At 45.0% G+C, this 23394-nt stretch overlaps 2 protein-coding genes across 2 annotated transcripts in view; one reads left to right on the top strand and one right to left on the bottom strand.

Annotated features, from left to right (window-relative positions):
* Positions 1 to 16348: 16348 nt before the first annotated feature.
* On the bottom strand, positions 16349 to 21299 carry LOC101042745 (tRNA methyltransferase 10 homolog C). Its single transcript, XM_039477228.2, has 2 exons — positions 21217 to 21299; positions 16349 to 17843 (listed from the first exon to the last, which is right to left on the bottom strand). The coding sequence occupies exon 2, from the start codon at positions 17829 to 17831 to the stop codon at positions 16554 to 16556; it is 1278 nt and encodes a 425-aa protein (XP_039333162.1). The 5' UTR covers positions 17832 to 17843; positions 21217 to 21299; the 3' UTR covers positions 16349 to 16553.
* Positions 21300 to 21362: 63 nt separating this feature from the next.
* The window catches only part of SENP7 (SUMO specific peptidase 7), a 216935-nt gene continuing 214903 nt past the window's right edge, over positions 21363 to 23394 (top strand). Inside the window, exons 1-2 of the mRNA XM_074403578.1 lie at positions 21363 to 21447; positions 22101 to 22247. The gene's annotated coding sequence lies outside the window, so the exon portion shown is untranslated. The remainder of the gene's footprint in view (positions 21448 to 22100; positions 22248 to 23394) is intronic.

Here is a 23394-nt window from a genome sequence, read left to right as displayed (position 1 = left end):
AGAAACCTCCCATCAGATATATCCTCAGATTTTATTTATTTATTTATTTATTTATTTATTTATTTATATTTTTTGCGCCCCACCCCTCCCTCTATCGTCAGGTTTTAATGGGCAGAACTGGGTCACATGCTAGAGTCTAATGGGACCACTAAGAGGGAATGAAACCAATTAGGATTTATCTCTGAGCTGGGGATGAAGCAACCATTTTCTAAGTCATGTTGGGAAGGATGGTTCCTTGAACAAAATCCAGGTTCTGTCAGCAAAGAAAAATAGGGAGGATTGTTTTGATTGCCTCCTCTTCCTCCCGTTAGTGAAGGAAGGATTCCTGGCTAGGGTTATGGGGGTGGGCGAACACTACACTGGCCAGGTGAGATTGACAGCAGCTTACTCATCACATACTCAAAGCCCAGGGGTGGGGAACACAGGACCATATGGGGGTTGCGCCCAGGAACAGAGTGAACTGTCAGGGTCTGTGGGAGGAAGGCTTTGTAGTTTCAAGAGGGTGAAGTGCTGTTTAATCCCTACAGGAGGAAGTGATTGGCTTTTGGAGTCATTCTGTGGGCTGGCAGGAAGTGAAACTTGCTACTCAGTGATAAGCAGGAACTGTGCCTAGTCCCTTAAATAAGGAAGGTTATTTGGCCAGGGGACCATATCTACAGGAGCATAGTGGGGAAGGGACTTGTTAGGCCATTTGAGGCCCTTTCATTTTGCCAGATATCAAGACAGCACATAGTATTGAACTTTAACTTCACACAGGCAGGGATGGATGTGGGCTACATATGCATAACCTCCCTTCCTGCTTTCCTTTATTCATCCATCCATCCATCCATCCATCCATCTGTCCATCCCTCCTTCACCTATCTATTCTGCAGACATTCTACAAATGATTGATTGAGACAGCCTAAATATTCTGACTACATCTCTTTTTTTTTTTTTTCGCCAGTTGAGTTCACAGTTGTTTGTGGGTAGTCAGCATTGGAATCAGCCCTTCTGACCTGTGACCAACTCTCCACCCTTTTCAACTCTGCACTAGTCTGTAGGTCAGCTCTCCCTAGCATATGCTTTTCTCTGTTATACTTCTGATTTTGCTGGAACCATCTCTTTCTTCTTTGCCTGTCTAAATTCTACCCTCCATTGGGCCAAATACCTTGTCATCCATACATACTTTGACTCACCTTCCTGAATTCTGAATCTTCTTGTCAGCCCAAAGCCTTTGTGGCAGCTGCTGTGTGCAAACGCATAACCATGCGCTACTGTGTGTCACTGCATCCCCTGGGGCTTGTTCTTTACTGTGATTTGCTGTGATTTCTCATTTTATTGGTATGCTTTCCCTCCAACCTCATCATGAGCTCTCTGAGGGCCAGTGCTCTGTCCTGCACCCCCTTCTTTGCATGGGAGTGGGGAAGGGTCAGCCCAGCAACTTCTCATACTCCTAAACGTTCGTGAACATTTCTTGACTTAATTTGAATCATCAAATTTCTCTTAAGAATATTTTAAATGTAAATACAAAAAGCAGTTTGAGTAGAATCTCTAAATCAACATTTATCTAGCGTCTAGCACATAGAAGGCACACAATAAAAAGGTGTTGAAATGATGAATCAAACACCTCAATGGCTATAAACATCTGTTGCTGTTGCTGTTGTTTTTCTTTTCTTTTCTTTTCTTTCTTTCTTTTTTCTTTTTTCTTTTCTTTTTTTTTTTTTGAGACGTAGTTTCACTCCTGTTGCCCAGGCTGGAGTGCAATGGCACAATCTCAGCTCATTGCAACCTCCACCTTCCCGGTTCAAGCAATTCTCCTGTCTCAGCCTCCTGAGTAGCTGGGATTACAGACATGCACCACCATGCCTGACTAATTTTGTATTTTTAGTAGATACAGAGTTTTTCCATGTTGATCAGACTGGTCTCCAACTCCTGACCTCAGGTGATGCACCCGCCTTGGCCTCCCACCATGCTCTCAGCCGGTTTTTTTTTTTAGACAAAGTCTTGCTCTGTCACCCAGGCTGGTGTGCTGTGGTGCCATCTTGGCTCACTGAAACCTCTGCCTCCTGGGTTTATGCAATTCTGCCTCAGCCTCCCAAGTGCTAGGGTTACAGGCATACACCACCACACCCATCTAATTTTTGTATTTTTAGTAGAGATGGGGTTTTACCTTGTTGTCCAGGCTGGTCTTGAACTTCTGACCTCAAGTGATTCACCGGCTTAGCCTCCCAAAGTGCTGGGATTACAGATGTGAGCCACTGCACCTGGCCCTTGTTATTTATTTTTTAAAGGCTAAATATTGATGGATATGCAGAATTTCAAGCACACATAAACTATTTCTCTCTCTTAATCTATTATTTTATTGGCTTCACTCCTTTGCATACAGTTTTATAATTTTTTTGTCTATGTTATTATTAATGTTTTTTAAAAATTGATTAATTTTTAAACCCAGTCCATATCTAAACAATAGTATGTGTGGCATCATTGGCATCATGTGCTAGTTATTTTCATATACCTAATTAAAAACACACAGTTAAGAGAGCAAATAGTTATCTCAATACCACCCAAAGTTCTTTCTTTTTTAAACATGATAGGTAATGGTTATATATATATTTAGGGCTACATGTGATATTTTGGTACATGTAAACAATGTGGAATGTTCAAATAAGGGTAATTGGAATATCCTTCACCTCAAGCACTTATCTTTTCTTTGTGTTGGGAACATTGTAATTCTTCTCTTCTAGCTATTTTTTTTCTTTTATTGCATTTTAGGTTTTGGGGTACATGTGAAGAACATGCAAGATTGTTGCATAGGTACACACATGGCGGTGTAATTTACTGCCTTCCTTCCCTTCACCTATTCTAGCTGTTTTTTATAATAAATTTTTGTTAACTATCATTTCCCTACTGTACTATCAAACACTAGCATAGATTCCTTCCATCTAACTGTATTTTTGTACCCATCAATCAACCTGTCTTCATCCCTGCTACCCTCCCAACCTCTGTTAATCACCATTCTATTCTTCACCTTCATGAGATACACGTTTTTTAGCTCCCACGTATGAATACGAATATGTGGTATTTGTCTTTCTGTGCCTGGCTTATATGAACATAATGATCTTGTCCAGTTCCATCCATGTTGCTGCAAATGACAGGATTTCATTCTTTTTTTGTGGCTGAAGAATATTTCATGGTGTATATATAATGCATTTTCTTTATCCATTCATCCACTGGTGGACACACAGGTTAATTCCACATTTTGGCTGTTGTAAATAGTTTTGCAATAAACATAGGAGTTCAGATATCTCTGACACACTGATTTCCTTTCTTTCGGGTATATACCCTGCAGTGGGATTGCTAGATCATATGATAGTTCTATTTGTAGTTTTTGAGCATCTTCCACACTGTTCTCCATAGTGGCTGTACTAATTTACTTCCCCCTAACAGTGTACAAGTGTTCCCCCTTTCTCGCATCCTTGCCAGCATTTGTTATTTTTTGTTTTTTATGATGATAGACATTTTAACTGGGATGTGGTCATAGTTTATTGTGATTTTGATTTGCATTTTCCTGATGATTAATGATGTCGAGCATTTTCTCATGTTCCTGTTGGCATTTGTATGTGTTCTTTTGAGAAATGTCTACTTACGTATTTTGCCCATTTTTATTTGATTGTTTATTTGTTTGTTTGCTTTTCAGTTGTTTGAGTCCCTTACATGTTCTGATTATTAATCCCTTGTTGGATGCTGATATGGCTTGGCTGTGTCCCCACCCAAATCTCAACTTGGATTTTATCTCCCAGGATTCCCACATGTTGTGGGAGTGACCCAGGAAGAATTAATCATGGGGGCCGGTTTTTCCCATGCTATTCTTGTTATCGTAAATAAGTCTTACAAGATCTGATGGGTTTATCAGGGGTTTCTGCCTTTGCTTCTTCCTCACTTTCTCTTGCCGCCACCATGTAAGAAGAGCCTTGTGCCTCTCGTCATGATTCTGAGGCCTCCCCAGCCATGTGGAACTGTAAGTCCAATAAAACCTTTTTTGTTCCCAGTTTCGGGTATGTCTTTGTCAGCAGCATGAAAATGAACTAGTACAGATGGTATCTCAGTCTGTATAGTGTTGCTGTAAAGGAATAGCTGGAGCTGGATTGTTTATAAAGAAAAGAGGTTTATTTGGCTCATGGTTCTGCAGGCTGTATAAGAAGTGTGACACCAGCAACTATTTCTGATGAGGGCTTCGGGCTGCTTCTACCCATGACAGAAACAAAAGGGAGCTGGCATCGCTGGAGAGAGGAAGCAAGAGAGAGGGGAGACAGGTGCCAGGCTTCTTCCAAACAACCAGCTCCCACATGAGCTAATAGAGAACACACTCCTTACTGTGAAGTCAACACCAAGCCATTCATCAGCGATCTGCCCCCATAACCCATTAGGAGTGGACCCTCCAATTAGGCCCCACTGCCAACACTGGGGGTCAATTTCAGCATGAGGTTTTGAGGGTCAAATATCCAAACTGTAGCAGATGGATAGTTTGCAAATATTTTCTCCCATTCTGAAGGTTGTCTCTTCACTTTGTAATTGTTTGCTTTTGTTGCCTGTGCTTTTGAGATCTTACTCAAAAAATCTTTGTTCAGACCACTGTTCTGTAGTGCTCCCCAATGTTTCCATCTAGTAGTTTCAAAGTTGTAGACCTTACATTTAAGTCTTTAATCCATTTTGAGTTGATTTTTGTATATGATGAAAGATGGGGATCTAGTTTTATTTTTCTGCATATGGATATCCAGTTTTCTCAGGACTGTTTATTAAAGAGACTGCCCTATCCCCAATGTATGTTCTTGGTACCTCTGTGGAAATCAGTTGGCTGTAAATGCATGGATTTATTTCTGGGTTCTCGATTTTGTTCCACTGCTCTATGTATCTGTTTTTCTGCCAGTAGAATGCTGTTTTGGTTACTACAGCTTTGTAGTATAATTTGAAATCAGGTATTGTGATGCTTCCAACTTTGTTCTTTTTGCTTAGGATTGCTTTAGCTATTTGTGGTCTTCCGTGGTTCCACATTATTTTAGGATTCTTTTTTCTTTCTTCCTTTATTATTATTATTTTTTTTTGAGTTGGAATCTCACTCTGTTGTCCAGGCTAGTGTGCAGTGGCATGACCAAGGCTTGCTGCAACCTCCACCTTCTGGTTTCAAGTCATTCTCCTGCTTCAGCCTCCCAAGTAGCTGGGACTGCAGGCACGCGCCACCATGCCCAGCTAATTTTTTTGTATTTTTAGGAGAGACGGGGTTTCATCATGTTGGCCAGGCTGGATTTGAACTCCTGAACTCAGGTGATCCACCCGCCGTGGCCTCCCAAAGTTGTAGGATTATAGGAGTGAGCCACCATGCCTGGCCTAAGATTCTTTTTTCTAATTCTGTGAAGAATGTCATTATTATATTGATAGACATTGCATTGAATCTGTAGATCACTTTGGGGAGTATAGACATTTTAATAATATTAATGTTTCCAATCCATGAACATGGGATATCTTTCCAGTTTTTGTGTCCTCTTAAATTTCTTTCATCACTGTTATATAGTTTTCTTTGTACAGATCTTCCTTTTTTTGGAGACAGGGTCTCATTCCAGCACCCAGGCTGGAGTGCAGTGGCATGATCATGACTTACTGCAGCCTTGACTTCCTGGGCACAGGCGATCCTCCTACCTCAGCCTTCCAAGTAGCTGAGACTTCAGGTGCATGCCACCATGCCTGGCTAATTTGTACTTTTTGTAGAGATGGGGTTTCACCATGTTGCCTAGGCTGGTCTCAAACTCCTGGAGACACAAGTGATCTGCCTACCTTTGCCTCCCAAAGTGCTGTGACTGTAGGCATGAGCTGCCATGCCTGGCCCCACTTCTTTAGTTAAATTTATTCCTAGGTATTTTATTTTCTTTGTAGCTATTATAAATAAAATTGCTTTCTTGATTTCTTTTTCAGGTTGATCACTGTTAGCATGTAGAAGTGCTAGAGATTTTTGTATGCTGAGTTTGTATTCTGCAACTTTATTAAATTCATTGATCAGTTCTAAAGGTTTTTTGGTGGAGTCTTTAGACTTCTGTAAATATAAGATCATGTTAGGCTGGGCACGGTGGCTCAAGCCTGTAATCCCAGCACTTTGGGAGGCCGAGGTGGGTGGATCACGAGGTCGAGAGATCGAGACCATCCTGGTCAACATGGTGAAACCCTGTCTCTACTAAAAATACAAAAAAATTAGCTGGGCATGGTGGCACGTGCCTGTAATCCCAGCTACTCAGGAAGCTGAGGCAGGAGAATTGTCTGAACCCAGGAGGCGGAGGTTGCGGTGAGCCGAGATCGTGCCATTGCACTCCAGCCTGGGTAACAAGAGCGAAACTCCGTCTCAAAAAAAAAAAAAAAAGATCATGTTATTTGCAAACAAGGGTTATTTGACTTTTTCCTTTTCAATTTAAATGTCCTTGCTTAATTGCTATGGTTAGGACTTCTAGTATTATGTTGAATAAAAGTGGTGAAAGTGGGCATCCTTGTCTTTTTCCAGATGTTAGTGGAAAGCTTTTAATTTTTCCCTGTTCAATATTATAATAGCTGTAGGCTTGTCATATATTCCCTTTATTGTGTTGAGATATGTTCCTTCTATACCCAATTTGTTGAGGGTTTTTATCATGAAGGGATATTGACTTTTGTCTGTTTTTTTCAGTGTCTATGGAAATACTAATATGGTTTTTGTCCTTGATTCTGATGATGTGTGTATCATATTTATTGATTTGCATATGCTAAACCATCCTTGCATCCCTGGGGTGAATCCCACTTGATTATGGCAAATAATCTTTTTCATGCACTGTTGAATTCTGTAGTATTTTGTTGAGGACCTAAAGTTGTTTCATGTGTCACACTTGGAAGACTCTAATCCGGCAATGTTGACATTTATATATTTTATGATTAAAAACTAGTTATAACACAAAAGACTATTATTGTTTGTCTCCTATTGTATGCTTCCACTTATTTAAAAATTTTAGTAAAGGCAAAACTCTAGGGACAGAAAACAGATCAATGGTTGTCTGGGGCTGAGGATGGGAGTAAGGATTGACTATCAAAAGGGACTGACTTTGAATAAGAGAACTTTTTGGAGCAAAGGAAAGATTCTAAAGCTGGATGGTAGTCTGGCACGGTGACTCGTGCCTGTCATTCCAGCACTTTGGGAGGCTGAGGCGGGCAGATCACCTGAGGTCAGGAGTTCGAGACCAGCCTGGCCAAGATGGTGAAGCCCTGTCTCTACTAAAAATACAAAAATTTGCCGCATGCTGGTGGGTGCTTGTAATCCCAACTATTCAGGAGGCTGAGGCAGGAGAATTGCTTGAACCCAGGAGGGAGAGGTTGCAGTAAGCCAAGATCAGGCCATTGCATTCCAACACGGGCAACAAGAGCAAAACTCTGTCTCAACAAACAAACAAACAAACAGGTGAATGGTGGTGATGGTTGCATAATTGCATAAATTTAGGAAAAAATCACCAAACTGTTTATTTAAAATGAATAGATTTTATGGCTTGCAAATTATATCTCAAAGGGAAGAAGGAGGAAGAGGAGAAAGAAAAAAAAAAAAGAAAGAAAAGGAAAGATTAGCCAGGAAGGGATATGAGGGGCTCCTGGAGTACTGGTGCTGTTCTGTGTCTTTATGTGCATGTTGGTTACAAGGGTATGTTTACTTTGTGAAAATTCATTAAACTGTTTTTGCTTTGTGCATATTTCTATATGGACGTTATACCCCAGTAACAAAATTAAACTTAAAAAAAAATTCAGTCAAAATGGGGACACTGTTTCTTCCCAGTTGTTACTTATTTAATGATATTTAAAGTTATTACTTTCCTGTTTATTGCTTTGTATAATTACATCACTCTGGCAACTGAGTTTTACAATGTTAGTTTAGGTTTTGCATGTCTTAATTCAGAAAGAGTTATAAAAAGATCTATTTAATTATTCACACAAGTGCTATAAGAACGTCAGTGGAAGTCATTGTTCCCTAATTATTCGTAGCAATTATCAAGGTGGACAATATTCAACTTGTAACCAAAATAAATGGATGTTTTAAGAAGTCTTGTTGGAACAATCAAATCATCAGTCTCAAAACGTCCCTTCTCTCTCAGCCCAGTTCTCCTGCTGCCTGCCAGGGTTTCACTTCTATATTTATCTCTTCAAATCAGCAGTACAGCAATTAGTTATTGTAATAAGAGCTACCAATTTATTGTGTGCCGACTTCATGCCAGGCACTGCATTATCAGAATTTTTCATACTTTAATTGTTTCGTTTTAGCGTCGTAACAGCCCTGCAAAGGAGTTGTTTATTCCATTTGACAGTTGAGGAAACTGAGGCTGAGAGGCTTTTGAATGGGTCCTAGCCCTGGTTGCTGGTAAGTGACAGAGCCAGAGAGCAAGCTGGGGTCCCACCCAGTCATCTTGGGACCTGATGTCAGTGACAGGAAATGAGTGACATGTGTAAGGCAATTCTGAATCCCAAAACATGGCTCTGCATGCAGTTGCTATAGTTACTGCTCGACATGGTGCTCTCTCTATTTATTTATTTATTTTTGCTGAGATAACAATGGATCCACTGTTAGCCTTTGAGGTGTTGAACCCCCCAGCCCCGCACTGCCTCAAAACCCTAGGGTAATTTTATTTTTAATAGACGGGGTCTCCTATGTTGCCCAGGCTGGAGTGCAGTGGCTCTTCACAGGCGCGATCCCACTACTGATCGGCACTGGAGTTTTGACCTGCTCCGTTTCTGACCTGGGCCGGTTCACCCCTCCTTAGGCAACCTGCTGGTCCCCCGCTCCCGGGAGGTCACCATATTGATGCCAAACTTAGTGCGGACACCTGATTGGCATAGCGCACTACAGCCCAGAACTCCTGGGCTCAAGCGATCCTCCCACCTCAGCCTCCTGAGTAGCTGGGAGTCTTTAAGAAGTCTTTAAGAAGTCTTGTACAGGCATGTGCCACTGCACTCTGCCCTAGGGGCATTTTAATAGGGTTAAAATAGCGTTCTTCCCTTGTAATCATACTTTCACTTCAGAAGCTCCTAGAACATTCACAGACCTTGTTTTATGGAGGTTTACAAATATTATTAATTGCATATTATATACAAGATAGGAGCACTATAAAGGTAACTGTATGGAGGAAAAAACCCTTTTTCTTTCTGTAGCAAAAGACAGATTAACAAGAGAAAAACTTACACATTTATATAATATAAGTTTTGTGATGTGGGGAACTTCATAAGGAACTAAAGAAAGGCTTATGACTAGTTTCAGGGGAAGGTCAAAGAGTCCTTCCTGCACCCGCTGTTTCTCAAATTCTTTCAGCTTAAAAATATCCAGTATACCGACTTGCCATAGTTTGGGGGAGCATGTCCTGATCCCCATCATAACCATATTTCAGACAGAGTCACGCACAACTCCTTGACAAGGCAATCTATTTGAGGTGGGGGGTAGTGGGTCGGTGCCCCCTCACTGGGTTGAGTTGAGGGTAGGCATCCAGGCAGGAGAAAAGTGTGGAAGGAGAGGCCCTAGGACCTGGAGAGACCTAGCTTGGGAGCGATGGACAGATAAAGGCAGGAGCGAGGCTTTGCAAGGGATTACGCTCTGGCTAAACAGCTAAACACAAGCAGGGGAAATGGCTTGGATTAGGAATGGGGCGAGAGGACAAACCAAGGCCTGAAATGTGTTACTGACAAGTGTTTGGGGGCATGGAGTTGAAAGGGTGAGACTTCAGAATCTGGAGTTGTTTTATGAGCCTTTTTCACACCAGCCAGTAATGCTACAGCCAGGCAGCTTTATTCTCATTTGACATAAAAGGGGTCTCAAAGCCAGTAAACTTTTCAGAGGTGGCACGCTGAGGCAGTCCTGGGGCTGAAGACAGGAGCCAGAGCTTCCGATTCCTGGCCTCCTTTAAGATCCGTTGTCTGTAATTACAGAGTCATAATGGTGAAGAGGATGGTGACATCCAAGGACAACCACAGGGCCTCTCTCCTGACACTGGTGAGAACCAGATTCCTCTCCCTGGTTCTGTAGCTCCCAGCAGAGTTTTGGAAGCTGATTAAAGAGAAGGTTGGAAATAACAGGCAATTAGAAACCTTATTAAAAAAAGGAAAAACACTCTCATCAAACTTGCCAAAGCGTCTTCATGGCTGGGCGTGGAGGAGGCAGCCGTGCTGGCTGCAAGGGTCGCTTGTGCCAGAGGGTGTCCTGGAAGCTGAGGCAAGTGTGGAGAGGGACTGGGGCCAGTTCCCAGGGACAGGGAGTGCGAGGGGGCTGTTGAGGAATTTATTTCCCAGTTGATGCACAGGGTGAGTAAAAAGCTAAGGGAGGCTGTGTACAAGTTCTGAGAAAACCACAGCTGGTGAAACTGGTGGCACAAGGGACACATGTACACACACACACACACACACACACACACACGAGACAGAGCCCACCACCAGGAGAGGCTGAGTGGAGTGCATTTCCCCACTGGCCAGCTCAGAATATGCCACAATGTGTAGTTGGAAGGAGATCAGCAGAGATGTGGGCTCACTGCTTTAGGGTTCCTCACCGCCTGCAGTTCCTAGGGAGCACCCCCAGCATGTCAGCGCTTGAGGGAGGTAATATGGATGGCCATGTGTGGGCTGAGTGCAGGTTTGGCCCCCAGGTCACCTGCTTGGACTCCGATAGCAGTTGAGCAGCGCCCTGCTTTGGGGGTGCCTCCCTGCGCAGTGCACCCTCACACCTCTCCTCTGTCCGGGGCTGAAGCATGAACTCCCACCTCGCTCCCTCACAGCTCCCCCATTTTATTTTAGTTAATGAATTGTTTAATTAATTATTTTATTTTTTGAGATGGGGTCTTGTTCTGTCTCCCAGGCTGGAATGCATTGGCACAGCTCACTGCAGCATCGTCGGACTCAAACAATCCTCCCTCCTCATCCTCCTAAGTAGCTGGGACTATAGGCGTACATCACTACGCCCTGCCAATTTTCGTATTTTTTAAATAGGGATTGGGGGGCTCAGTATGTTGCTCAGGCTGGTCTCGAACTCACAGACTCAAGTAATCTATTCTCCCGCCTTGGCCTCCCAAAGTACTGGGCTTACAGGTGTGAGCCACTGTTCTTGCCTAGGGCCTCCCATTTTGAAGCTCAAGAGGTTGTTTTGGAAAACCTTCTAAAGGGACACAGACTGGTTGCTTTTTGCATTCCTGCTCCAGAATAATCTGAAAGTTCCCAGAGGCTGGAGCTGGGGGAAGAAGGGCTCTACCTGACAGAGGCAAGGCAGGGCGTGGAGAGAGATGGAACGGGAGCCCCACGTTGCAAGCAGTCAGTTAAGAGCTCCAGCCTGCTCTTGCTCCTCAGGCGGTGTTTCGCTTCGTAGTTCTTTTTTCCATCCTGTTGAGTTTTTCCTCTTCATTGCTGTTTCTTTTATCTTCTTTCTAAACCTGACTGACCACCTCCTGGGCGTCAAGGTTGTCCCAGGTGAAGAGAGATTCCGAATGAAGTCTGAGATACAGTTTTCTGTATCAGGAGATCAGAGAACAGAGGGAGTGTTTATGTGGTCAGCGGGGGCCAGGGGGAGGCTGGTTTGGGACCTCTTGGTTGGGGGGTGAGCAGACCTGAAGTAGAGGTGGAGGCCAGGAAGACCTCTCAAAGGAGAGGGGCGTGGTGCTGGTTCCTGATAGGGTTTCCAGAGAAGATACTGGATGCTTGCATCTAATGCAATATTTGGGACATACTTGTACTAAATATTTATTCATTGTTTATTTGAAATTCAAATGTAACAGAGCATCCTGTATTTTCATTTGCTAAGTCTGGCAAACCAAGTTGCTGATAAATAAACAAGAGTTAGCTGAGTGAATCAGGGGAAGAAAGGGAAGGGCATGGCTGAGAGGGAACAGCATGAGTGAACATCTGGAGGTCAGAGATCCCGTAATTCAGCTAAGGAAAGGAACATTGTTCAGGTGCTGGAGTATGGAGCGCAAGGGGGCAGGAGGCAGTGCAGAGAACGCACTGAACTGGCACATGGCTGTTGAGTATGTGCTAAGTGCTGGGTACCAGGTGAAGTTCTAGGGTGCAGTTATGAGCCGGTGGGACAGAGCGTCTGCCCTCAGGAAGCTCACAGTCCAGCTGAGAAGCAGGGAGGTGGAGAGAGGGAAGGACAGGCACTGTGGAGGTTTTAGCTGGGGGAACTCAGCCTTGCTGGGAGGTCAGGGAAGACCTCCCTGATGAGGTGACAACATGCTGAGGAGGAGGAGTCAGGCATGATAAGGGGTGGGGAAAGAGAGATCTAGGTCAAGGGAACAGTACATGGAAGGCCTTGAAGTGAAAAGGTGAGCAGTGGGTCCCAGGAGCTGACATGTGGGCAGAGAGGCTGAGCCCAGACAGTGAGAAGAGGGGAGAGGGAAGGACCAGTGGGCAGGGGCCAGACTGCACTGGAGGGAGTTTGAACTGGATTCCGAAGGCAGTGGGTGCCACAGGAGGAGTGTAAAGCAGGAGGGTGACCCACAGCTTTGTGTTCTTAGAGCTGACTCGTGCTGGAGAGGGGAGGACGGATGGGCAGTGTAGGGGCAGAGGGAATGGGGAACACCAGGAAGAGGGGCTGCTGCAGGTGCCCGGGATGGACACGTTGGTGGCTTGGCCTCGCTTGATGGTGTTGGAGATGAAGAGGGAGAAGGAGAGATGGATCCAGACTGACTGAGGGGGAAGACTTGGCAGGGCTGGGCTCTCTGGCACTGGGAAGTGACGGGGAGGGAGGAGCAGGCATGACTCAAAGCTTCTGGTCTGGGCAGATGGGAGGACGGAGACGCCATTTGCCGAGCTGAGCTGGGGACTTGGGAGGTTTGGGGGTGGTGCGGAGAGTTCAGGTTTGTACATGCTGAGGGCGAGGAGGCTGGTGGTGGACCCGGGGTCGATGGGCTGTGGGAGGAGGAAACTGGGGGGAGCCGGCAGAGCCACGTTCCACTCTCTCCTCCCACCCTCAGCCATGTAGCCTGGATCAATAACTTCACCTCTCTGTGCCTTCCCGTTCTTATCTGTCCCGTGGGGTGGGGTACTCTGCCCCCAGAGCTGCCATGAGGGTGTGGCCACAATCTCCTGGTTTCTGCCTTGTGGTGCCCTCCCACACGATAGTATGGTTGATCTGTAGGATCATAATAACATGTGTTGCTTTTGAGGCTGGGTTATAAACGACATTGTGGCTTCTACCTTGCTCTCTCTTGGTCACTTGCTCTGGGGGATGTCAGCTGCCATATTGGCAGGAGAGACTCTCATGATGAGGAATGAATGCCTTGTGCTGAACGCTACGTGAGTGAGTTTGGGAGCGAAGTCCCCAGGCTTCAGATGACTACAGCCCCTACCGCCATCAGGACTGCAAGCTCCTGTCAGACCCTGAGCTGCTTCCAAGTTTCTGACCCACAGAAACTGAGGGGATAGAACGTGGAAGTTTAAAACCCCACCATTTGGGACTATTTGTTATGTGGCAAAGGGTAGCTGATGCAGAGGGTAAAAGCCTTGCACAGAGTTGGGGCTATAGAATAGGTGAGATCTACAGCTCTGGGTAAGAGAGAGGGCTGGGCTGGAGTCACGGGTTTGGAGGCCTTCGGCTCAGACACAGTAATGGAATTGATGGAGGTGGCTGAGCCGGTCCACGGAGAGGGGCACATGGAGAGGAGGGGAAAGTGTTGGACAGAAACTTGGGCATAAGTGTCCAGGGTCAAGCAAGAGGAACATCTCTATAAGTCTAAGAGGAGGAGCTACAGAAGAAGGAGGGGTCCAGGGAGCTCCCACTGAAGGAGAAAGATTTTCCTGACAAGCAGGAGGTGAGGTCCACTAGGCAGTGAGAGTTGGGAGAGGAAGGAGGGAGAGAGGGAGGGGACTCAGAACTCCAGGCTTCATTCCTACAGATCAGTTTTGTCAATTGCTGGTCCCCCTTTGCCCTCCCAGCACTGTACTGGGCTTGGTTCCTTCCTGTAACAGGTGTAGCTCTGATAATGAACAGCCTCCTCCAGGCCAGCCTAGCCTAGGGCAGACCAGGATCAGTCTCTTTACCACAGGAGCCTGGATACTTGGTGGCCACCTGGAAAAGAAAGGTGCAGAGGGCTAGGGGCAGCTGTAAGCCGGAAGCCAGCTTTCCCGTGCAGGCTTGCAACCCTGAGCAGTATGGGGCAAAAGGTAACTGATACAGAGGGTAAAAGCACCTGGCACAGTGCCTTGCACAGAGTTGGGGCCATAGAGTAGGTGAAATCTATAGCTCTGGATTCAGGAGAAAGCGCTGGGCTGGAGTCACGGGTTTGGAAGCCTTCAACTCAGACACAGTAATGGAATTGATGGAGGTGGCTGAGCCAGTCCATAGACTGGGGCACATGGAGAAGAGGGGATGGTGTTGGACAGAAACAGCTTCCAATGTACAGGTATGAGCCACTGTGCTCAGCCTGCCCATTCTTTTAAACCTACTCCAATTGACTTTCTTTTCACCCCTCCATTGAAACTGCTGTTGTCAAGATTATCAGCAATGTCCCCATTCCTACATTCAGTGGTCAGCTCTCAGACTTCATCTTACTTGATCTGCAGCATGAAACCCTTTTTTTGCATTTTGTCTCCAGGACATTTTCTCTTTTTTTTCTTACTGGTTGCTCTACTTCAGTCTTATTTGCTGGTTCCTTCTCATCTCCCACGCCTTTAAAGGTTGGAATATCTCAGGGCTCAGACATCAGATATCTTTATCCAAACGGACTCCTTAGATGGCCTCAACTAGGCTGGAGCATTTAACCATCTTCATAGTAACATCTTCAGCCAGATCTTATCTCTGAACTCCAGGCTCGTATGTCCAACTGCCCACTTGACATCTCAAGTTGGGACATCTAATAGGCAACTCTCTAATGTCCCCAAGTTAACTTTAGATTTTTTTTGAGACAGAGTTTCGCTCTTGTTACCCAGGCTGGAGTGCAGTGGCACGATCTCGGCTCACCACAACTTCCGCCTCCTGGGTTCAGGCAATTCTCCTGCCTCAGCCTCCTAAGTAGCTGGGATTACAGGCATGTGCCACCATGCCCAGCTAATTTTTTTGTATTTTTAGTAGAGACGGAGTTTCACCATGTTGACCAGGATGGTCTCGATCTCTTGACTTCGTGATCCACCCGCCTCGGCCTCCCAAAGTGCTGGGATTACAGGCTTGAGCCACCGCGCCTGGCCTAAGTTAACTTTAGATTACCTGCCCCCTCAAAGCCTACTTCTTTGGCATTTCAGTAAATATTAACAAGTCCTCCCAGTTTCTCTAGTCAATAATCTTGAAGTCGTCCCTAAATTTTCTTACTTCTCCCATCCAATCCATTACTGCCAGCTTTACCCCTTCAAACCAAGTAAATTCGTATCTGACTGCATCTCACTACCTACTTTATTACCACTTCCCTACAACCATTATCTCTCACTTTAGTTACTGCAATAGCCTCTTACCTGGTCTCTGCCTTATAATCTATTCTCAACATAGCAGCCAAAGTGATCCTTTTAAATTGAATCCAATTTGGGGTGGGGGTGGGGCAGGGAGGAGGAAGAGATAAAGACAAGAGGAAGATCCCTAAATAGGGTGCTGGTAGCAAGTGGGCAAGAAAAGACAAGAATCAGAGACAGGAAGAAATGCAGTCATCCAGAGAGGGGAGAAAAAGAATCACCCATCTGAGATCTCTATCTGGGCTGGAGGAAAAAATTTCTGTAATGTGTTTTCACAAAGAATATATAAAACTGTGAGGGTGTGGGGTAAAAGAGTCAGATTCATTTATTCTTCAAATGTTTAAGCACCAGGCACTATACTAGGCTTTAGGGATATAGCAGTGAGTAAGACAGAAAAGAAAAATTCTGCTTTCACAGAGCTAATATTCTAGTTTTCCCATTAAAACATCAATCAGATGTCACTTTTCAGTTCAAGACCATACAAGCAATCAGTTCTGCCACGGATACCAGTTGGGTGTTCTGTAATTCAATTCAGATCCTATCTACCTGGAAATAGTGTCAGAGCCCACAGGTTGAAGGCTCAGTCCCCAAAACTGCTCTCTCCTGCCAACCTAGGCACACGTTGCAAATCTGGGCCTCCAGAACTTCTGACTGACTGGCTTCAAGTTGGGGTACCAACTCCTCTTGATTAATTTGCTGGAGTGGCTCATAGAATTGAAGGAAACACATTGACCAGTTTACTATAAAGGACATTACAAGACATACAGATGAAGAGATGTACAGGGCAAGGTGTGGGGGAAGGGGATGCCCTCCCCAGGGCATGACCCTCTAGGAACCTCCATAAAATAAAAAATCTACCAATGGTACAACTGTTTAAGTAGGATTAATTGAAAGATTATTCTGTTCAACAATCTTGGACAACTCTTTTTACTTTATTGTCTTTTTATAGTAAACAAAGTATAATCTCAAAGTTATGCAGATACTTAATTGGGAAAAGACACAACCCTGCAAGTTAGTTGGGAAAGACCACCTTTAGAAGAGAAAATGAATTGCTTGGGAAGAAATACATTAAAAGAACGTATTTCCAACCCATTTACTTTTTAAGCCATCAAATGTTCTCATTTGAGCCACTTCTTCTGGGCGTACGCATTTAGAGTACTTTTTGAAAATGAATTAAAAGTCTTTGCCTTCTTCAGTCTGTTGATCAACTCTTGAGAATACTGAGAAATCTCCAGAATACCACCAGTATGTTTTCTCTTGGGAACAAACTTCAGAGCCTCTTCCCAATTACCCGTGTTTTTCAGACATAACAAAATACGCATCATTTGATCTAAGGTGAGATTTTTGGTACCAACACTCCATTGTAAATATTTATCCAATGGAAGGCGTTCAGTTGCCAGCTTCAGCCGTTTTGCCTTGGCTAGGGATTTGCCTGGCTGCATAGTCTTATCAACAAAAGAGCCAATTATATAAACTTTGTCATGCCTGAAAGTAGTCATAACATTGGGAGAATCTGCAGTTAAATAGATAATACTGTCCTTTGAAAATAAATCTACATAAGACTTTTCTGTTGCTGTTAAAAGCAATTTGTCCCATTTTTCTCCATACCGTTTAACTAACTCTCTGTGATACACACTACCTATATTTAGATTGCAGAAGTAAATATGGAAAGGATCAACATTTCTTCTATTACAGCCTTCACTTTCTAAAAGTTGGGAAACAGCATTCTGCAATTCTCTTGGTTTCATATAATTTTCATAAGCCATGTCAAAAACCAAAGGTTGTCCAAACTGCATGGCCTGGGCACCCTTCCAGCCCATTGCAATGTCCATATTCCTATCCCAAAGTCGTAAAAATAGAAAGTTGTTCTGTTTATCTTCCTCAGTGGTTTCTAGCAGGCTGACATTTTTTGCTTCTTCCCTTGCTGCTGCTTTCATTTCCTTTTTTATTTTCTTAGCTTGTTTAGCTTTTTCCTTAGTAAATAAATATTTTAAATATTTTTTTTTCGCTGTTTTAGAAACACATTCCGTAATGGTTTTGAGCTCTTCTTCAGTGATGTGTTCTGGTACTTCTTTGCCAAGCAATCTCCACGTCTCAATGTACTCTCTGGTGGCAGCTAGAGGATCTTCATCCTTACTGCTTGAGATTGTTGAAACACATTCTTCTTGCACACTAGATTTCATGGTAGTTTTCCACCTATCCAATTCTAGCTCTTCAGAAGGAGACGTACTCTCATTATTAGTAGAAGTAACAGCTGGTATTTTGGAAGACATGTATCTCTGCAAAACTGTTGAATATAAATTATTTCTCTTCCCATGAAGGGTAAATGGCACCAAAAACCTGGTGAAAGGTCTGAAGAAACTGACACTAACACTCATTTTGAGGAAAACAGACATGTAAGAAAACTCCTGTAAGAGAAGAAAAACGCAATTAAATATTAGACAAAGATTTTTAAAACTTCCCAAGTAATTGTGCAAGTATAAATCTGAAATATCAAAATGAAATCAATTTTTGAAACACCAAGTAAAATCTTTGTACCATCACTTTTTTTCTCTAGACTCCTGCGGCCTAGAGCCTGTGATCACTCACTGAGCAAAATGTTTAAAACTTAGGTTCTTGGCTGGGCGCAGCCATGAGATCACATGAGGTCAGGAGTTCGAAACTAGCCTGGCCAACATGGTGTGAAACCCCATCTCTACCAAAAATACAAAAATTTGCTGGGTGTGGTGGCGGGCACCTGTAAACCCAGCTACTTGGGAGTATGAGGCAGGAGAACTGCTTGAACCTGGGAGGTGGAGGTTGCACTGAGCTGAGATTGTGCCCTGCACTCCAGTCTGGGTGATAAAAAAAAAAAAAATTATTTGCGTTCTTATTTTAGATACCAATTTCACTATTGCTTTAGCTAAAAGGGTAAGTGGAAGACGCTTTTTAGATTTTCATCTAGGGGCCTAGAGAATCAATGTTACTCAGCAACAAAGTTATGTACCACTGATGCGGCTTACATCATGACGCTACAGTCTCTTCCATTCTACACTAAGCCCAGATACAGAACCAAACACAAGATCCTTCACAAAAGCAACAAATAAAGACAAAGGACAGGAAAGTTACTGAGGATGGCAACAGGTAAAAAGCACTTAGGGCCGGGCGCGGTGGCTCAAGCCTGTAATCCCAGCACTTTGGGAGGCCGAGGCGGGTGGATCACGAGGTCGAGAGATCGAGACCATCCTGGTCAACGTGGTGAAACCCCGTCTCTACTAAAAATACAAAAAATTAGCTGGGCATGGTGGCGCGTGCCTGTAGTCCCAGCTACTCAGGAGGCTGAGGCAGGAGAATTGCTTGAACCCAGGAGGGGGAGGTTGCGGTGAGCCGAGATCGTGCCATTGCACTCCAGCCTGGGTAACAAGAGCAACACTCTGTCTCAAAAAAAAAAAAAAAAAAGCACTTAGGAACTGTTGTACCAATGCCCTTGTTATGGAAATATGCCGAGATCTGCTGATCAGCAAATAGCAACAAACTCTTCCCCAGTTCAGGCTTTATTTTGCAGCAAATAATGTTATTGCCAAAGAAAATGTCCAAAATTGGGACAAATGTATGTAAAGCTCCACAATTCTATCTTAGAGGCTTGGATGTCTATGAGATATTTTAGATACTTAAAGATGTAAAACTAGTCTCAAATTTGAAGGAAAAAAACCCCAGGGAATTCAAATTTTTACAAAATGCAAATAAAACACCTGAAAAATTCCTTCTTCCCTTGCTTAATTTAATGACCCTGCATACGCTCCTAGGTCTCCTGCCCTCTGACCCATGCACTGATGTCCAGATGCCCTTCCCCTTAAAGGTGGTTATGACTCCACATTCTATCCTATTCTTTTTTTCAATCTATGTATTTCCCTTGTGAGGTGTAACCTACTTCTGTGGTTTCAATGACCATTCATCAGAAAGTCACTCAAATGCAAGCAGGCTGCGGTGGCTCACTCCTTTAATCCCAGGACTTTGGACGGCCGAGTGTGGAGGATCGTTTGAGGCCAGGAGTTTGGCACCACCGTGGCCAACATGGTGAAACCCAGTCTCTACTAAAAATACAAAACTAGCCAGGCACGATGGCGCATACCTATAATCCCAGCTATTCTGAGGCCAAAGTAGAAGAATCGCTTGAACCCCGGGGGGTGGGGTGGGGGGGACCGGACACGAGGGCCGCCGGGGGCGCGGCACGGAGGTTGCAGTGAACCGAGATTGCACCACTGCACTGCAGCCTGGGCGACAGCGTGAGATTCTGTCTTAAAAACAACAGCAACAAAAAACCCCCCAAAAACCTCAAATACAACAAATAGAAATAACCTCTCTACCTTCGCTTTACAGCCTGATCCTCCTTCACTGTTCTGTTTCAAGGGATATTGTTACCCATTCGTATTGTTCCCAACATACATATTGCAGCCAGGTTAAAGTGCAAATTTATCAGTGTGGCTTACAAAGATTTTCATCATATCATGCTTTGCCTACCTTTTCAGCAGCGTCTCTAGCTATTCTTCGCCTTACACTTTAAGTATTCCCCTGTGAGTTCTCACAGCACTCCTGTGCCTATGGCAGTACTTCTAACACTGTATTGTAATTGCCTGGTTATCTGCCTCACTAGGTGGTAAGGACTATCTTGAGGACAAGGGTTTTGTCTATAATACTAACTTTGAACCCGATGCTTTACAGTAATCATGCAAATGTTTTTCTAATACCCTAGATCGATGCTTCTCACATTAAAAAAAAAAAAAAAAAAAAAAAAAAGCCGGGCGCGGTGGCTCAAGCCTGTAATCCCAGCACTTTGGGAGGCCGAGGCGGGTGGATCACAAGGTCGAGAGATCGAGACCAACCTGGTCAACATGGTGAAACCCCGTCTCTACTAAAAATACAAAAAATCAGCTGGGCATGGTGGCGCGTGCCTGTAATCCCAGCTACTCAGGAGGCTGAGGCAGGAGAATTGCCTGAGCCCAGGAGGCGGAGGTTGCGGTGAGCCGAGATCGCGCCATTGCACTCCAGCCTGGGTAACAAGAGCGAAACTCCGTCTCAAAAAAAAAAAAAATATATATATATATATATATACACACATACATATAGAGAGAGATATATATAAAGTTCAGCCTCCCTTTAAAGAGAAAACAATTTACTTTAGAATTGCGGAAATATTTAACCTGGGGTCCCCAGGCCCCAATCTAATAAATAATTGATTTCAGAAACGAGAGTTCTAAACGTTTTATTCTGGTAACTGGCAAAGACCTAGAACACCACGGAAATGAAAACCCCAATTTTATTTTTATTTTTTTAGACGTAGTCTCGCTCTGCCGCCAGGCTGCAGTGCAGTGGCGCGATCTCGGCTCACTGCAACCCACGCCTCCCGGGTTTAAGCGATTCTCCTGCCTCAGCCTCCCGAGTAGCTGCGACACAGGCGCGCGCCACCACGCCCGGCTAATTTTTGTATTTTTAGTAGAGACGGGGTTTCGCCATATCCGCCAGGCTGGTCTCAAACTCTTGACCTCAAGACCCGCCGGCCCTGGCCTCCCAAAGTGCAGGGGTTATTGGCATGAGCCCCCGCGCCCGGCGGAAAACTGCAATTTAGAAAGCAGTCAAGGACATCGTCTGGGGAACGAATGATTTTGGTTCAGGTGCTGTACTGGCTGCAGCTTATCAAACCACCGGGCCTTCCGGATCACAGGCTCCACTGCGTGCACCCGGGACGTCTCCGGCGTCCTCCCGCCGCCAGCACGCATCAGGAGAAAGAAGAAACTCGCTTACCAGGAATGCAGAGATACGGTTCCCGCCGGCGCAGGGAGCAAGGACGCCAGAGGACGCAGGGCTCCGCCGCGAAACGACGCCCACAGCCCTCGCCACAGTCGGCACGGCGGACCCGCGGGGTCGCGGTGCTCAGCGGAAGTTCCGCCCTCTATTTCCGGCGCTGCTTTCTGACGTAAAACGCGGGGAACGCTTTCCCGACTGAAAGGAGCGCCTTGGAGGCGATGGCTGACGGTAGGCGATTGGATACCTGCGGGCTACTCTTAGTTGTCATAGACGCGCGCGTTTCCTCCATTTCTCTCTCAGTTGTCAGACTTGTACGTGTGTGTCTCTGTGTGTGTGTGTGTCTGTGTGTGTGGTGTGTTGTGTGTGTGTGTGTGATGTGTGTGTCTGTGTGTGGTGTGTGGTGTGTGTGTGTGCTGTGTGTGTGTGTGTGGTGTGTGTCTGTGTGTGGTGTGTGTTGTGTGTGTGTGGTGTGTGTGTGGTGTGTGTGTGGTGTGTGTGATGTGTGTGTCTGTGTGTGTGTGGTGTGTGTCTGTGTGTGGTGTGTGGTGTGTGTGTGTGCTGTGTGTGTGTGGTGTGTGTGTGGTGGTGTGTGCTGTGTGTGTGTGGTGTGTGTGTGGTGTGTGTCTGTGTGTGTGTGGTGTGTGTCTGTGTGTGTGTGTGTGGTGTGTGTGTGGTGTGTGTGGTGTGTGTGTCTGTGTGTGGTGTGTGTGTGTGGTGTGTGTGGTGTGTGTGTGTGTGGTGTGTGTGTGGTGTGTGTGGTGTGTGTGTGTGGTGTGTGTGGTGTGTGTGTGTGTGGTGTGTGTGTGGTGTGTGTGTGTGTGTGTCTGTCTGTCTGTGTGTGTATTTCCTCCATTTATCGTGGCTCATGCCTGTAATTCCAGCACTTTGGGCGGCCGAAGGAGGCGGATCGCTTGAGGTCAGGAGTTCACCAGCCTCGCCACCATAGTGAAACCCCGTCTCTACTAAAAATACAGAAATTAGCCGGGTGTGAAGCGCGGCCTGCGGTCCCAGCTACTCGGGAGACTGAGGTAGGAGAATCGCTTGAACCCGGGAGGCGGAGGAGGCGGAGGTTGCGGTGAGCGAGATCGCGCCACTGCCCTCCAGGCTGGGCAACACAGTGAGTTGTTAACCCTCATAAAAAACGCAAAAAATGGCCGGGCGCGGTGGCTCAAGCCTGTAATCCCAGCACTTTGGGAGGCCGAGGCGGGTGGATCACAAGGTCAAGAGATCGAGACCATCCTGGTCAACATGGTGAAACCCCGTCTCTACTAAAAATACAAAAAAAATTAGCTGGGCATGGTGGCGTGTGCCTGTAATCCCAGCTACTCAGGAGGCTGAGGCAGGAGAATTGCCTGAACCCAGGAGGCGGAGGTTGCGGTGAGCCGAGATCGCGCCATTGCACTCCAGCCTGGGTAACAAGAGCGAAACTCCGTCTCAAAAAAAAAAAAAAACAAAACAAAAAACTTTTGTACATAAAAGAACACTGTCAACAGAATAAAAAGGCAACCCACAGAATGGGAGAAAATAGTTGTAATTCACATATCTGTTAACGGATTAATATCCCTTAACGGGATATGTAAAGAACTAGAACTCAACAGCAAAAAAACCCAAACAACTCAATTCAATGTGAGCAAAGAATTTGAGTAGACATTTCTCCAATAAAGATACACAAATGGCCAATAAACATATAAAGAGATGTTGAACATTATTATGGAAGAGCAAATAAAAACCACAATAAGGCTGGGTGTGGTGGCTCATGCCTGTAATCCTAGTGTTTTAGGAGGCTAAGGTGGAAGGGTCACTGAGTCCAGGAATTCAAGACCAGCCTGGACAATATAGCAAGACCCCATCTCTACTAAAAATTAAAAAAAAAAAAAAAAAAAAAAAGCCATGTGTGGTGGTGTGTGCCTGTCATCCCAGATACTTGGGAGGCTGAAGCAGGAGGATCACTTGAGCCAAGGAGTTTGAGGCTGCAGTGAGCTATGATTGCACCACTGCACTCCACCCTTGGTGACAAAGCAAGTGTGCGTTTCTCCTGACTCTAAAGAGAGAGAGAGGGAAAAAAAAAAAAAGCCAGAAAAATTAAATTTTGGCAAAGACTTGTAGAAATTGGAACCTTGTCTATTTATGGTGTGAATGTAAAATGGAGCAGATGCTATGAAGAACAGTTTAACA

This window comes from Saimiri boliviensis, chromosome 8, assembly GCF_048565385.1.
Source record: "Saimiri boliviensis isolate mSaiBol1 chromosome 8, mSaiBol1.pri, whole genome shotgun sequence".
Lineage (NCBI taxonomy): Eukaryota > Metazoa > Chordata > Mammalia > Primates > Cebidae > Saimiri > Saimiri boliviensis.
Note: the sequence above shows the minus strand (reverse complement) of the source record. Positions and strands in the feature narration are given on the sequence as shown.